The 14,273-nt window shown below is 42.5% G+C and overlaps 2 protein-coding genes across 5 annotated transcripts in view; both read right to left on the reverse strand.

Moving 5' to 3' along the window:
* Positions 1–2,158, reverse strand: part of Ltn1 (listerin E3 ubiquitin protein ligase 1) — a 48,540-nt gene extending 46,382 nt beyond the window's left edge. The window contains exon 1 of the mRNA XM_060370682.1: positions 2,004–2,158. Coding sequence (XP_060226665.1) covers positions 2,004–2,138 — 135 coding nt within the window. The 5' untranslated portion in view covers positions 2,139–2,158. The remainder of the gene's footprint in view (positions 1–2,003) is intronic.
* A 2,714-nt stretch (positions 2,159–4,872) lies between these two features.
* Positions 4,873–14,096, reverse strand: Rwdd2b (RWD domain containing 2B). 4 transcript variants are annotated; one of them, XM_060370684.1, is made up of 7 exons: positions 13,566–14,096; positions 10,332–10,451; positions 9,819–9,866; positions 8,044–8,270; positions 7,867–7,934; positions 7,389–7,751; positions 4,873–6,592 (listed from the first exon to the last, which is right to left on the reverse strand). In XM_060370684.1, the coding sequence occupies exons 4-7, from the start codon at positions 8,248–8,250 to the stop codon at positions 6,358–6,360; spliced, it is 873 nt and encodes a 290-aa protein (XP_060226667.1). In that variant the 5' UTR covers positions 8,251–8,270; positions 9,819–9,866; positions 10,332–10,451; positions 13,566–14,096; the 3' UTR covers positions 4,873–6,357. The 4 variants fall into 4 exon arrangements, with proteins under 4 accessions (XP_060226667.1, XP_021503683.2, XP_060226668.1 ...); XM_021648008.2 differs by lacking the exon at positions 10,332–10,451; XM_060370685.1 differs by lacking the exon at positions 9,819–9,866.
* Positions 14,097–14,273: the final 177 nt, after the last annotated feature.

The raw sequence follows: 14,273 nt of genomic DNA on the forward strand, positions 1-14,273 counted from the left end.
TATTATAAATGCTTGCAAAATGTTGTTATCTAAAAACAGCATTAAGCCATTCGTGGTGGTTCATGCCTTTAACCCCAGCATTTGGGAGGCTGAGGCAGACATATCTCTGTGAAAGAATTCCAGAACAGTCAGGACTAGTCAAAATGATAATAGTAATAATAATAATAGAATTAAAAATACAAAGGTTAGTAAAATGTGAACTACAAGTCTGTACGTTGTATTTGGGTATTCTGCCATGGTGAAAGTTTTGTATTTTATATGAAGAATGGCATTGTGGTATTGTTTTCAGAGTATATAAAGTTGAGAATTTAGAATACACAAGGTTAAATACTGAAATTAACTCCTAAGGGTCAGCAAAATTTATAAATTAAGAAAGGAAAGAAAAATCTGAACAAATATTAACAGCTGATAACTGGAAGTAAATATGGAAATTTCTGGGCTTGGCACAAGTCTTTAATCCCAACACATTCAAGGCAGTGGAAAGTAGGTCTCTGTGAGTCCTGTTGGTCGTCTTCATAGTTGAGTTCCAGGCCAGGCTGAGCTACACAGTGAAACAGTTTCAAAATACAAAAACAAAACAAAACAACAACAACAACAAAAACAGCAGAGTACAGTGGCACATGCCTGAAATCCCAGCACTGGGAAGGAAGGCAGAGGCAGGCCAGCCTGATCTACAAAGTGAGTCCAGGACAGCCAAGGCTACACAGATAAACCCTGTCTCAGAAAAAGTTAGGTTGGAGGTGGGGGAGAGGGAGAAAAGGAGACGGGGAAGAGAGAAGAGGAGAGAGAGGGAGAGGGGGAGAGAGGGAGAGAGAGGGAGAGAGAGATAGAGGGAAAGGGAGAGAGGGGGGAGAGAAGGGGAAAGGGGAGAAAGAGGGAGACAGGAGGAGGGGGGAGAGGGAAAGGGGGGAGGGGATAGAAAGGGAGAGGGGGGAGAGGGAGAGGGGAAGAAAGGAAGAGAGAGAGGAAAAGAGAGAGAGGGGAAGAGAGGGAAAGAGGCAGAGAGGGAGGAGAGGGAGAAGAGGGGGAGAGAGGAAGAGAGAGGGAGGGGAAAGAGAGGAGAAGAGGGGGACGGATGAAAGGGTAGAGAGAGGGAGGAGAGAGAGGGACAGAGGGAAGAAGCAAGGGGGAGAGGGAGGGAGAGAAAGGGAAGGAGAGGGGAAGAGGAAAAGAGGAAACAAATTGCAGATTATAATTCTAATAACCTTACCCTTTTAGTGAATAAAGTTTTTATTGTGACAAAAATTCAAGTGAAGCAATTAACATGGTAATTAACCTACTGTAATTGTTAGGTTTTGATAGTGAAATCACTAACGATATCTAACTCAGAAGTGGTGGAACAGTTCTATAAAACCAAACTGTGCTAAAACCAGCATTTGTGTGTGTGTGTGTGTTCCATTAGGATAGGTGCAGCAGAAAAACACCTGCCTTTACAATGTTTATAAAGCAAGATAGAAATTACAAGGTACGCAGTGTTAGCATGGAGAGTAGCTACAAAAGGTGACTGATACTGGAGGAAGGGTGCACTGAGGTGTCCAGAGCCACCTAACACATGGGCGTCCGGAGACTGCCAGGCCAAGCCAAGACGTGGCGAATTCAGGGTGGCCAAGATGAAGCAGGAGGAGCGAGGTGAGCGTGAGGCCAGAGACCCAATGGGCTACAGCGACCTGACACCGGGCATATTATCTACGGGCCCAGGCCTTGGCCTGGAAAGCCACTGTACATTTCCGCGCAAATGAAGCCCACGTTGGCTTCTTCCCACAGCTCCTACATCAACCTCAGACACCTGGCAGGTACCACCCGGGGGCACCCTCACACCGTTTCCCGGTGACACCTCCCTGTGCGCGCTCCTGACACGCACAGCTCCGGCGTGAAACGTCGTTTGGCTCCTAACTCCTCGACCTGCCCACCCGCGGGGACGCACACTCGGGAGGTCACACGCCGCCCTCACGGCCCTCTGGACAGCGGGCAGCGTGCCGCGGGCCTGCCCTGCCAGGCCTCACCCTCAGGTTCCCTTTGGTCCGCTGCTTGTTCTTCCCGCCCATGGTCGCGGTGGCAGCCGCGTTCTCTCTCTTGAGAGACGAAGTTGACACCGCCGAACCAGAACTTCCGGTCCCTCCGGCCGGAAGGGGACTCATTGTAGCAACTTCCCCCCCGGCCCACCAGGGCCTTCCGCTTCCCACTTCCGCTCCCGCCTTCTCTGTCAGGACTCTGACCAACCGCTGCCTGAAACGTAACAAAGAAAGCCACACCTGCGTGAGTGGCGTCACTGCTGGCCAATAAGAAGCCAGGATTGAACCTGGGGCGCCAAATCACGTACTAAGTACTGGCAGTGTAGAGATTCCTTTCCTAAGGGTGGGGATTTGACTTCGGCTCTATTCTCGCACAAGATTACAATAGAATGATGTCGCAGCAACTGTACTAAAAGGAGCTAGAAGTAAAGAAAGTGATGTAATCATCGGCATGAAAAACAGACTCTCAGGCCTAGGACTAAACAGTCATATTCTGAATTTAACAAGACTCCCGTTCGTACTAAAATATGGATACTGTTTTCATGCTATATTCTTTGTAGATCTCCCCCTCTTTTCCATATTAAAGTGAGGCAGGAGTTAGGTCATGAGAAAAAAGCCCACAGAAAGCTGGATGAATCAAACTGAAATATCTGACATATCTATATCGTATGAAATTTAGAGTGCAGCTCAATGGGAGAGTACTTGTCTACTACAGACGAAGGTCTAGTCGAATATCTAGCATCATACCCTCAAAATTCTCCTTAATGAGAATTTAACGAGCATCAAAAGATTATCAGTGAGCTATTATGTGTCTTGATGTAATGGAATAGAAAGTATTCAAGACCTATTAAATATTCTTGCAAAAAAGTCTAAAAAGAGTCTAAGTTTCATATCTAATAATTTAAAGGATACAGAGGGCATATAAAATGACACTGGCACAGTCCAGGAATTCAGAATGTTGGAAATTCTACCAAAAAAAATAGTTTCACAAGTAAATATAATGGTGGGAAGAAGGGAGAGAAATATATTTTAAAATGCCTAAGACAGAATTTGCAAATATAATGTGTGGCTCTTGTTTGAATCGAATTATATGCCAATTAAAGGAATGTGAACTTAGATTGGAATTTTTTAATTGTAAAGGTTTAGTTTAGTATGCACACCTGTGTTTGTGTGTGTGTGTGTGTGTGTGTGTGTGTGTGCAACACGCAGATACCCATGGAGGCCAGAAAAGGAAATTGTATCTCCTGGAAGATACAATTTCAGGCTTCTGTGAGCCACCTGACATGGCTGCTGGGAACCCAAGTAGAGTCCTCTTAGGAAGGGTTCTTTTTTTTTTTTTTTTTTTTTTTTTTATTTATTATTTATATGGTATTCTGCCTGCACACCAGAAGAGGACACCAGATCTTGTTATAGATGGTTCTGAGCCACCATGTGGTTGCTGGGAATTGAACTCAGGACCTTTGGAAGAACAGCCAGTGCTCTTAACCTCTGAGCCATCTCTCCAGCTCCCGTAGCAAGGGTTCTTAAACCTTTAAACTTTCTCACTGCGTTCAAGCACTGGTAAAAGTGGCATCTCAAACATCATTGGAAAAACTAGCTGCTGTTGGAGAAAATAACTATTTATTGCATGCCTCACTTCAAAATGTTAAGTGTGAAGCCATCAGGGCTGACATTCAGTGGTTCTGGGGTTTCATAAAGGCTAAGTTAAGGCGCTTACTGCTCTCCCAGAAAACCCAAATTCGGTTTCTAGCACTCTCATCAGTGGCACATAACCATCATGTGAGATCCAGCTCTGGGCGATCCAACACCCCGTACTGATCTCCACAGGTAACCACATGCACAAAAATAAAAATAAATGTATTTGTAATGAAGCTATTAGATATTACATAGGGATACACACGTATGCCCTGAAAGTACAAAGAAATATGAGAGTGCTATACACTTTCCATCAAAGAGCAAGACTGTAATCAGCAGCAGTACAGGAATTGGAGACTCTGAAAAGATTTGTTAGCAAGGTGGCTCAGCTCCAAATCTGATAATCAGAGTTCAATTCCCAGCCAGGATCCACATGATGGAAAACCAAAACTAAATTCTGCAAGACGTTCTCGGCCTCCACATTCAGTACAGAACACATAGGAACACATACACATGGACACACACACACACGTGTGTGTGTGTGCTCTCTCTCTCTCTCTCTCTCTCACACACACACACACAAAGTAAATAAATAAATGTATAAATGTTTAAAAAGTAAAATTATACCTGGGGCGCAGTGGCACACACCTGTAATCCCAGCACTCAGGGAGGAAGAGGCAGGTGGATCTCTGAGTTTGAGGCCAGCCTGGTCTGCGCAGTCCCAGGACAACAGAACTACATAGCAGGACTCTATCTCAACTAATTAATTAATTTGAAATATAAACTGGATGAATACTATTATTAAAATCAAAGTATAAGCATCTAATTCACGGTGAAGAAAATCTTACAGATGTGTGTACGTAAATTTATAATAAATACAATATAGAAATGATAATATAGTATAAATTAATAATAAAGGTATATTTAGTTATTTTCTCCAGCAGCAACTAGTTTTTCCAATGATGTTTGAGATACTATTATTATCAGTGCTTGAATGCAGTGATTATATATACATACATATATACAAAAATATACATATGAATTTTAATTTAAAATATGGCTGCTTAAGCAAGGGATCACACCCAAAGACCTTCTAGGTCTGTGTGATACAGCTGAAACACAGACATTCCTTTACTCCCAGGAGACAGAAGCAATCAAATCCCTGAGTTCAAGGCCAGTCTGGTATAGAGAAAGAGTCAGGTAAAGAAAAGCTTAGATCCAGGTATTGTGGTACACACCTTTAATCCCAGCACTCAGAAGACAGAGGCATGCAGATCTCTGAGTTCTAGTCAGTTCTGTTCAGGCAGTTTTCAGTTGAGTCAGTGAGTTGAGTTGTTTGTTGCAGTTCAATTGGTAGAATTCAGAGGCATTTTACCAGGAGAGTTTATAGAGAGAGGTTGGAAGAGAACAAACTATACACAGTTCAAGACAGAATGAACCAAAATGAGAAGGAATCAGAAGATTAAAACAGACTACTAGAGATAGGTTGAGGCTAAATGGAGCAATTCAGTCAGAAGCTGAAAAAAGCCAGTTTGAATCAGTCAGCTTAGAGAAGAGTTTTGAGCCAAACAGCTGAGTCGAATCTGCCAGCCAGAATTCAGAAAGAGCTAGAAAGGGTGAGCTATTCAGCAGTAAGTAGCAGAGGCTGAAAACAGTCTAGGCTAGATTAGACTGTACGGAGGCTAGAAGCTTCTAGGTAGACCAGGGTTAACAGATGGAGGCAGGAAGCCTCTGAGATGACAATTAAATCAGTTGAATAAAAGATACTTTAACCAGCATTCTGAAAGGCAGACACAGGCAGAGCTCTGTGAGTCATAGGCCAGCCTGGTCTACAAAGTGAGTCCAGGACACTCAGGCTACACAGAGAAATCTTGTCTCAAAAAAACAAAAACAAAACAAAATATATATGTGTATACATATATATCCATACATGTATGTATATGTATAAATATATCCCCAAATCTTCATCCCAATCCTCAAAAAACATAATAAGAATATTTCTTTTAAAAAACCTTGGAGCTTGGCAATGGTAGTAGATGCCTTTAATCCTAGCACTTGAAAGGCAGAGGCAGGTGGATCTCTGTGTCCTGAGTCTGAGGCCACCTTGGTCTACAAAGCAAGTCTAGACAGCCAGGGTTTGGTCACACAGAGAAACCTTCTTTCAAGAAAACTAAATAGGCAACAAAGGGAGTTCCAGGACAGCCAAGGGTACACAGAGAAACCTTGTCTCCTAAAACCAAAACCAAAGTAAACAAACCAAAAAACAAAGACTTTACTGTTAGTATATGGAATGCCAGGGTAGTTTCAAAGCCAAAGCTTTGAAAAAAAAAATCTGACAAACTTTTGACTGCTGATAACAAGCATAGAGACTTTAAAATTTCATTTTATTTTGAAAGTCTGGAAATAGCCAAAGGTTAATTTTGGGGCCACATGTGACAAGTAAGTAGGACTGGCATCTCTGTAGATGTCTTGGCCCATCATTCCCTTCTCCTGCTGTCACTTCAGAGTGCTGGGATTATAGGCATGCACCACTGAGCCTGGCTGGCAAGGCATGTTTTGACACATGCATCTCAACTGTATTAATTTTTTTCTTATGTCCCCAATGCTATAACACTCTAGAATGGAACTAAAATTACATTTTAATATAGAATGGGAAGAAGCAATGAAAAGAGGAGCAGTGGCCCAACAGTCTGACCACCCCCCTGCTCAGTCACTGTCCTTCTACACCGAAGAACATCTGGAAAACATCCCCACATCCCCTGGCATTTAAGAACTGATACAGCTGACCGAAGTCCATGTGGTTTCCTCTGGCTCCATGGACACTGAAGGCCTTTTCTTCAAAAACTGAAAACTTCTGTTGTTTTGCCATTCCTTCAGTTGTACCATCAAAAGGAATATCTTCTCGATGGCGAATTAAAATTCTCTTCCAGTTTAATTTTCTCAGTCTGAAAAACAGTTTTTCAAAGTAGAAAATTTCCAAAATATATTTCCAATAGCACAGAGAATAGAATTTGTTAAGACACACACATATCAGAATTGAGAGTGGTTGTACAGCACTTAATCCCAGCACTTGGGGGGCAAAGTGCAGCTCTGTGAGTTGGAGACCAGCCTAGTCTACAGAGTGTGTTCCATAGCATCCAAGGTTATATAATGAAATCTTGTCTCAAAAACAAAACAAACCGTAACAAAATGACAATAAATTACTTACTAGTATATGTTCCTGTAAGTAAAGAGGCAATCTTGCAGGGGCTTATTTTCACCAAACAGTTCTAGTCATGATTCCAATGAAACATTCATTCATGGTCATCATTATTTTCTCCCATTAGACTCTGATTTATTTTGTGAGAGGGTCACGTGACTCTCAGGCTGGCCTCTATTTTGCTATGTCACCAAAGGTGGCACTGAACTCTAGATCCTCTGATTTCTACCCTCAAAGGGCCAAGATCACAGCCATGTGGGGCCAAGATCACAGCCATGTGCCTCCATGCGTGCTGGATGTGGTGCTTAGGACTGAACCCAAAGCCTTGTGCTTGCCAGGCAAGCACTCTACTAGCCGAGTTACAAACTTAGCCACTGCTGCAAATATTTCAGAACTCTTCAAATGCTTAAGGAACTTCTCAGAACTAAACAGAGAAATAAGGTCAGTGGATATCCCCCTGAAGCACAAGTATTTCTGCATCTCTAGCATCATCTTTCACATTACAATCACTGATGTGATATATAACACAGGTGAAAACCCACCTTGACCAGAATTCTTCACAAGCACTCTGTAGGCCTTCCACACAAACAACACCAGGTTTCCCAGGCATGCTGAACCCACACAGGGACAGCTCCTTTGCCCACTCTAGAATGCTTTTTCTTTTGCATTTGTTGTAGATATGATGGCTATAGATCCAGAGCCTTGTGACAGTGAGGTCCACTGGCTGGACGGTGCTGTCCTTGGTGGGGGAGACTGAGGTATCTCTGTCGACATAGTCAGAGGCATGCTCTCTCACCCACTCTGTGGCATTCAGTATGCAGACATCTCCAAGATAGTTCTTCTCCAGGTGTGCTGTCAGATCTGTGTTCAGCTGAGTCTGCTGGGACCTACTCAGTGACGCTGATCTGATGAAAACAGACAGGGAAAACTTTGGTCAATTTTCTTGGAAAAGCAAACAAATGCAAGGAATACTTTTATTTTCACTTTGTCCTGTATAGTGGACATGATTTCTGTACATACCTGACTGTAATTTCGGGCAAGACTGTAGGGTATTTAAAGGGAAGAATGCAAGACAGAGAAAACATCACCTGAGAAGAGGAGAAAGAAGAAGATAATGCTGTTATTTACACACACACACACACACACACACACTATTCTTGACATGCTCTAATTTTTTCCAGAACAGAACAGAATTACCATTGCTTCCTGAGCTAAGTCCAGGTTCATATTGATCGTAAAGTATACTTGTGACGAGCGCCCCTCCATTGTCCTCTTCTCAACACAATCTTTCAGCTCCGCTAATGCCAGCTGGTCATTCACTGTGAACTCATTCTCACCAGGGAACATACTGGCCAGGAGATCTAACTCAGAGAGCTGGGCCTCGGCCTGCTCTATCTCAACCATGCTGAGACTTCCGTAAGTCCCTAAGGAGTTAAGGATAAAAGAAAGGATTTATACATAGGATCTTAGGAGACTTCAACAGAGTGACATGGTCATTTTCTCTAAAAACACTTAATTCCTTCATAAAATTTTTTAAAAAAATAGCCAAAGTCTTTCCCCTCTGTTATTATATATTCCCCTCTGTTTTATATATTATGCGCTAAGGACCAAAACAATTAGGCAGGGCTGGAAGTAGTGTAGTAGGCAGGAGTGCTGCCTGTTCTTCCAGAGGACCTGAGTTCAGCCCCAGTGCCCATGCTGCTCCGCTCACAGTGGCTTGTAACGCCAGCCCCAGGGAGCCTATGCTTTTCATGGGTACCTGCAGATATACGGCATGCAGTCTCTCTCTCTCTCTCACACACACACACACACACACACACACACTCACAGGCTTTTTTTTAATTAAGTAAGATACTGAAATTCCAAAAATCTATGTAGTATTCTGTCTCTACACAGTGGATTATCTAGACAGTTGATCTGGCATTTCTAGTTACAACAGTGGCTGGTCTCCTTGAAGAAAAAAACTAAGTAGTCAAAAGGCTACAGCAAAGATACAGTCAGAGGAGTGGCTGTGACCAGTTACACTGGAACCCAAGGTGAACAGAATAAGACAGCAAGTTATGGGTCTTTCAAGAAAATACTAACACTTACTAGTCTTTTACAACTTTTATTTCTTTTATATGTGTGGGTGTTTTGTCTGCATGTATGTCTGAGTACCATGTACTTGTCTGGTACCTGAAGAGGTGAGAAGAGGGCATCAGGTCCCCTGGAACGGGAGGTAAAGTTAGTTATGAGCCACCATGTGAGTGCTGGGAACTGAACTTGGGTCCCCTGGAAGAGTGGTCAGTGCTCTTAACAGCTGAGCCACCTCTCTATCTCCCATTTATTGGTCTTTAAGTGGAAGAGACAGATGTGTTGGCTCATATCTGCAATCTTAGCATTCAGAAAGCTAGAAAACTGCAAGTTCAAAGCCAGCCTGGCTACAAAGTGAGACAAAACAAAGCAATAAAATGTGAAACAATATATAGAAAGAAAGGAAGAAAAATAGAAAGAAAGAAAAAAAGAAAGAAAGAAAGAAAGAAAGAAAGAAAGAAAAGGCAAATCTTCCCATAGCTCAGGCAACCACTTTTAATGTTTTAAAAGTACAAATTTAAAAAGCTGGAACTGCAGAATAAAGTTAAGCTATGAAGATATCATCCACTTTCAATGGCTTCTTGCCTTAACTATGTAAGTCTTAAATCCAAGGCAGAGTTTTGATGGTTCAGATCAGAAAACTAAAGCTGCTGGCCAGGCATGGTGGTGCATGCCTTTAATTCCAAAACTTAATTAAACTGAGACAGTAACTCAGGAGGCAGGGGCAGAAGGATCTCTGAGTTTCAAGTCCAGTTTGGTCTACAAAAACTGTTCCAGGCCAGTTAGGGTTACACAGTATAACTAAAAAGAAAAAAAGAAAAAGAAAAAGAAAAAAAAGAAAGAAAAAGAAAGAAGGAATTTAAGAAACTAGTTTAAAAGCTAAACCTGTTGGTGTATACCTGTAATCCCAGTAGAGCCAGGTGGATCTTCATGAGTTCAAGGCCAGCCTGGTCTCAAAAAAAAAAAAAGAAGAAGAAGTGGAAGTAGAAGAAAAGCAAGAAAAAAAAGAAACTAGTTTAAGAAACGCTTGTTGTTGTTGAAACCTGCGTCAGACTTTAGCATAGCAAAATTGTAGCCATTTTGATTTACTCTCCATTTTGATTATAAAGTGAGATTAAGTTCAAGTTTTCAGGGTCTGCCTTCCAATGATTACTTCTCTATGCTTTCATTTCTCAAACTTTGTATACTTTGTTACTAGGACACTGTAAAGTCCCCCAACTGCAGAACCAATCAAATTAAAGGTCAGTTAGATACCCTTTGTCTAGCTAGTTAAAGTGATATAATGCTGCCCACCCCTTACTACCTGGTTGTTTCCTAGTAGGGGCTTGTTACTTACACCTGGTTACAGTTTTGCTACATGTTTGTTACTTAGTTGCAGTTTTTCTTACAAAAAGCCTGATTTAGGTACAGACCAGCATCAGTTAGGCTCCCAAATCCTTTCTGTGACCCTGATCTTGATCAGTCTGGAACAGGCCTTCAATAAACCATCAATATCTCACTGAGATTAGTATCTGAGTGTGGCAATTCTTGGACTACAACAATGAAAAAAAACAAACGTTATAAATTCATTAAAATATACATTGTTATTAATGTTCATGAAATAGCTGCTTTAAGACAGAAAAACAAAAAAAATAGTAAAGAGAACAACGAAGTATCATTATTATAATTATTAGTGTTACTATCTTATAGAGTTTGGGATCAAAGACATGGTCTGGAGCAGTGATATTTTTGGTACCTGATCACACATGCATGATCATGTAAAAAAAAAAAAAAAAAAAAGTAAAAAAAGAAATGTACCAAATAGCTAACAGTTGGCTCAACAAGGTTGAGAGAAGACTTCCGCTTCCTAGTTTATACCCTTCAGACATACAAAAGATGCCTTCCCATATGGCTTCTATGAAAAGCAAGTAAGAAAGTGTAGTTACCCAGGCAGTAGTGGCACACACTTTTAATCCCAGCACTCAGGATGCAGAGGCAGGTAAGGCCTCTGAGTTCAAGGCCAGCCTGGTCTACAGAGTTTGTTCTGGGATAGCCAACGCTACACAGAGAAACCCTGTCAGGACGCTGTGGCCAGTGTTTAAAAGGATGGGTGAGTTACCAGGAATATGTAGCACAAGCCTTTAACTCCAGTACTTTGGAGGCAGTGATAGGGACAATCTCAAAATCACTGAGATTGTCTGGGTCTAAATAGTGAGATTATGTGTCAAAAGTAAACTAAAATAAACAAATAAAAATTTTAAAAAATTATTCCTTTCTGTTGCAGGATATATGACCCCAGGGCTGTGAACTGTAAAAACCCGTTTCGAGTTGTGGAGTAGCTCAGCTCTAGCACACACCTTTAACCCAAGAGCTAAATAAAGTTAACCATAGGTCAAGAGGCGGATCAAGTAACCAGCTGACAGGGATTAAACAGAAAGGGGGGCAGGGACATTTAGAGAAAGGCATGTAAGATGGTGTAGAGAAGAAGGAACTTTTGGCTTTTGGTTTTTGTCTTTTTCCTTTTGAGTAGAAGGGCTTTTTCTTTCTTTTTTTCTTTCAGACAATGGCTGAGTAGGAAGATCAACTAGGTGCTTTCTCTGTCTCTCTGAGCTGGTAGGTTTTCACCCCAATATAGGGCTCCTGAGTCATTATTGGTAAAATCGAACACATGGGATTTTGGTTTTTAAAACAATGCTGTCAACAGTTATTTGAGTGCCTGCTATGATTTTTCACTGCTCATTAATTCAGAAAATGCTCCAAACACTTACGTGTGCCAGGCATTGTACTTGACACTTAGAATATAATGTTGAATAAAAGGAACAACAAATATCTCTGCTCTCGCAGAGGTTTAATTTAGTGAGAGGAGTTCTTGACATAAAAAAAAAACCACAAACGGTTGTAAAGTGCTTAGTGAATAACTATGGTGAAGACTCTAGACACAGCAAGAATACTGAGCAACCATTGGCCAAGGGATGTGAGACTATGTAGGGTTATGAGGAAAGGCAACTTCTTGGTTGTCAACTTGACTATATCTGGCTGGAATCAACTAGAATGCAAGCTGCTGTGCACTTCTGTGAGGAAAAAAAATTTTTTTTTGAGATAGGGTTTCTCTGTGTATCTGTTCTGGTCTTGCTTTGTAGACCAGGCTAGCCTTAAACTCAGAGAGTCACCTACTGTGCTGGGATTATAGGCATACAGCTCTGAGCCAGGGGGAAGGATTTTCTTGATCACATTATTTTTAAGTGATAAAACACCCTAAGTGTGGGGAAACAGATAAACAGATGGGAAATGAGGAAACTGTTCTTGGTCTGCTTGCCTCACTGGCAATTTATCTACTCTGTTCCCACTGCCTTCTTTTGATGGTATTAGAGATACCTTCTTTGGGCTCCTGGACTTTTCCAGTACCAGACTGGCACTGCTGACACAGAAAGCCTTGAAGACTGAGCAACTATTGAATTCTCATCCTCTTCAGCGTGAGACAACCATGGTGGACTACCTGGGTCATACTGTGTAAGCCTGTCTAACAAATCATCATTTCTAGGCAAGGAGTGTAACAGCATGTTCAGAAAACAGCAGTCAAGGGTGTGTTAGACCAGCTGGCTAAACAGAAAGCAAGCTGGGGACAGAGTCAAAGAGCACAGAACCTTGGATTCCATCCTCACTGACACAGAAAGCCACTGCAGGAATTTAACTCATGAAGGGATCTCTACCCACTGCTATGAAGAAGCAGGGAGAGCTGGGAGAGATGAAGGGAGCTTGGATTAGGATAGTTGTGGTCAACCTAAGTGATGGTAAAGTCCTAGATATGAGAATAAGAACCATGAGATTTGCTGATGACTTACATAGCTATGTAAGAATGACCCCAAAGTTCAAGCTTCTGGAAAGATGGATTTATCATTCATTTAGATGAACATAATCGTGGGAATGTGATACTTGCTCTTTGCACTTTGACTAGCACTGCCTATTAATAATCTGTTCAGTAGAGATACCCAGCAATCCTTGAAGCACACAATTTTGAGGAGACAAACACTTAGGGTATTCATCAACTCTTAAGTCATGTGGCTGAAGTTGAGGGAAGGTCCTGGTCAATGTGGGGTTTTGGAAGTAAACAGAAGTAGCAAGTAAGTGTAGCATGGAGCAACCCACGCAGACAGCTGCGGGAACGAAGTTACTAATCAGTTATTTGCCAAATTATTCGCTTTCAAGACTTCACTCCCTGCCCCCGTTAAAAAAAAAAAAATTCTTAAAATAAATTTCTAGCTCAAGATTGTTGTGAAAAGGTAGATGAAAATGAGAATTTCCTTAATAGGGACGATTTTCCTTTTTGAGAAAGGGTCTTCCTTGCTAGCCTAGAGCTCGCTATACAAACCAAGATGGCCTAGGATTCACAGAGAACCAACCCCCACACACCTGCTAGCCCTGCCTTTATCTCCCGAGCGCTGCGACCCCGTGGAATTATTTAGTAAGGAACTAGACCAAAGCTCAGGTACCCACGTGAAAACGCGGGCACAGTGACAACTGACTGGGTGGCTGTGGACTGTGGGCGGGGCCAGGAACCACCGAAGACCAATGGGCGGAAGTGTTGCTTCCACCACCGCCCGTTCGGTCCGCTCCAGGAAAGAGGCTCTTAGTTCCGCTTAGCCTGAACGCTCCATCGCCACACTCACCAGAGCCGAGGTTCCCGCACTGCCGACGCCCCGCGGCTGGATGCACACTCACAGCTCAGGTCTCACCCAGCGAGAGAACGGGAACGGTACGACCTTTGAAGTCTTCCTGAGGGAAGGCGGCTAGCGCTTTGCGGACAGGCGCCTGCGCGTGAGGATGCAAGTCCCGGAAGCAGGAAGCTCCTCACTTACGGCTTAGCTTGATATCTGGAACAGCAAAGGGATACTTTGACCCTCCAGGTGCTTCTGGGTTTTTTTGTTTGTTTGTTTGTTTTTGTTTGTTTGGTTGGTTGGTTTTGGTTTTCAAGAGTTTCTTCTCTGTGCATCCTTGACTGTCCTGCACTGGCTTTCTAGACCAGGCTGGCCTCGAACTCACAGAGACACGCATGCCTCTGCCACCCCGAGTGCTGGGTGCGCCACCGCGCCCAGTTCTGCTCCTGGCTTTTATTCTTAACACTTCACCATCCCGGATTCACTGTCTTACTGTCCGCTGGGGCTGTGGGAGTGTCAGAGAACCAGCAAGGAATGTCAGCCAGCAAGCTTCAAAACAAATAAATCTTTATCTATCAGCGAGGGCAGAAACATTCAGTAGCTTCCATACGGTATAGAAATGACGGGTCTATACATGACGCGTCCCTGCCCCAACGACTATTTTTTTCTGAAGCTAAGCAAACTTTACTGAAGCAATGTAACTTCAGCAAACAGAACTTG

The sequence above is a fragment of the Meriones unguiculatus genome, chromosome 17 (genome assembly GCF_030254825.1).
Source record: "Meriones unguiculatus strain TT.TT164.6M chromosome 17, Bangor_MerUng_6.1, whole genome shotgun sequence".
Lineage (NCBI taxonomy): Eukaryota > Metazoa > Chordata > Mammalia > Rodentia > Muridae > Meriones > Meriones unguiculatus.

Bases quoted from the DNA above. Each gene is read 5' to 3' on its own strand.
- Rwdd2b (XM_021648009.2), bottom strand. From the start codon at position 8,250: ATGGTTGAGATAGAGCAGGCCGAGGCCCAGCTCTCTGAGTTAGATCTC. The intron at 7,935-8,043 runs GTAATTCTGTTC...TCCTCTTCTCAG, and splicing joins ACTTAGCTCAGGAAGCAATG to GTGATGTTTTCTCTGTCTTG. The intron at 6,593-7,388 runs GTGGGTTTTCAC...ACTGTTTTTCAG, and splicing joins TGTGAAGAATTCTGGTCAAG to ACTGAGAAAATTAAACTGGA.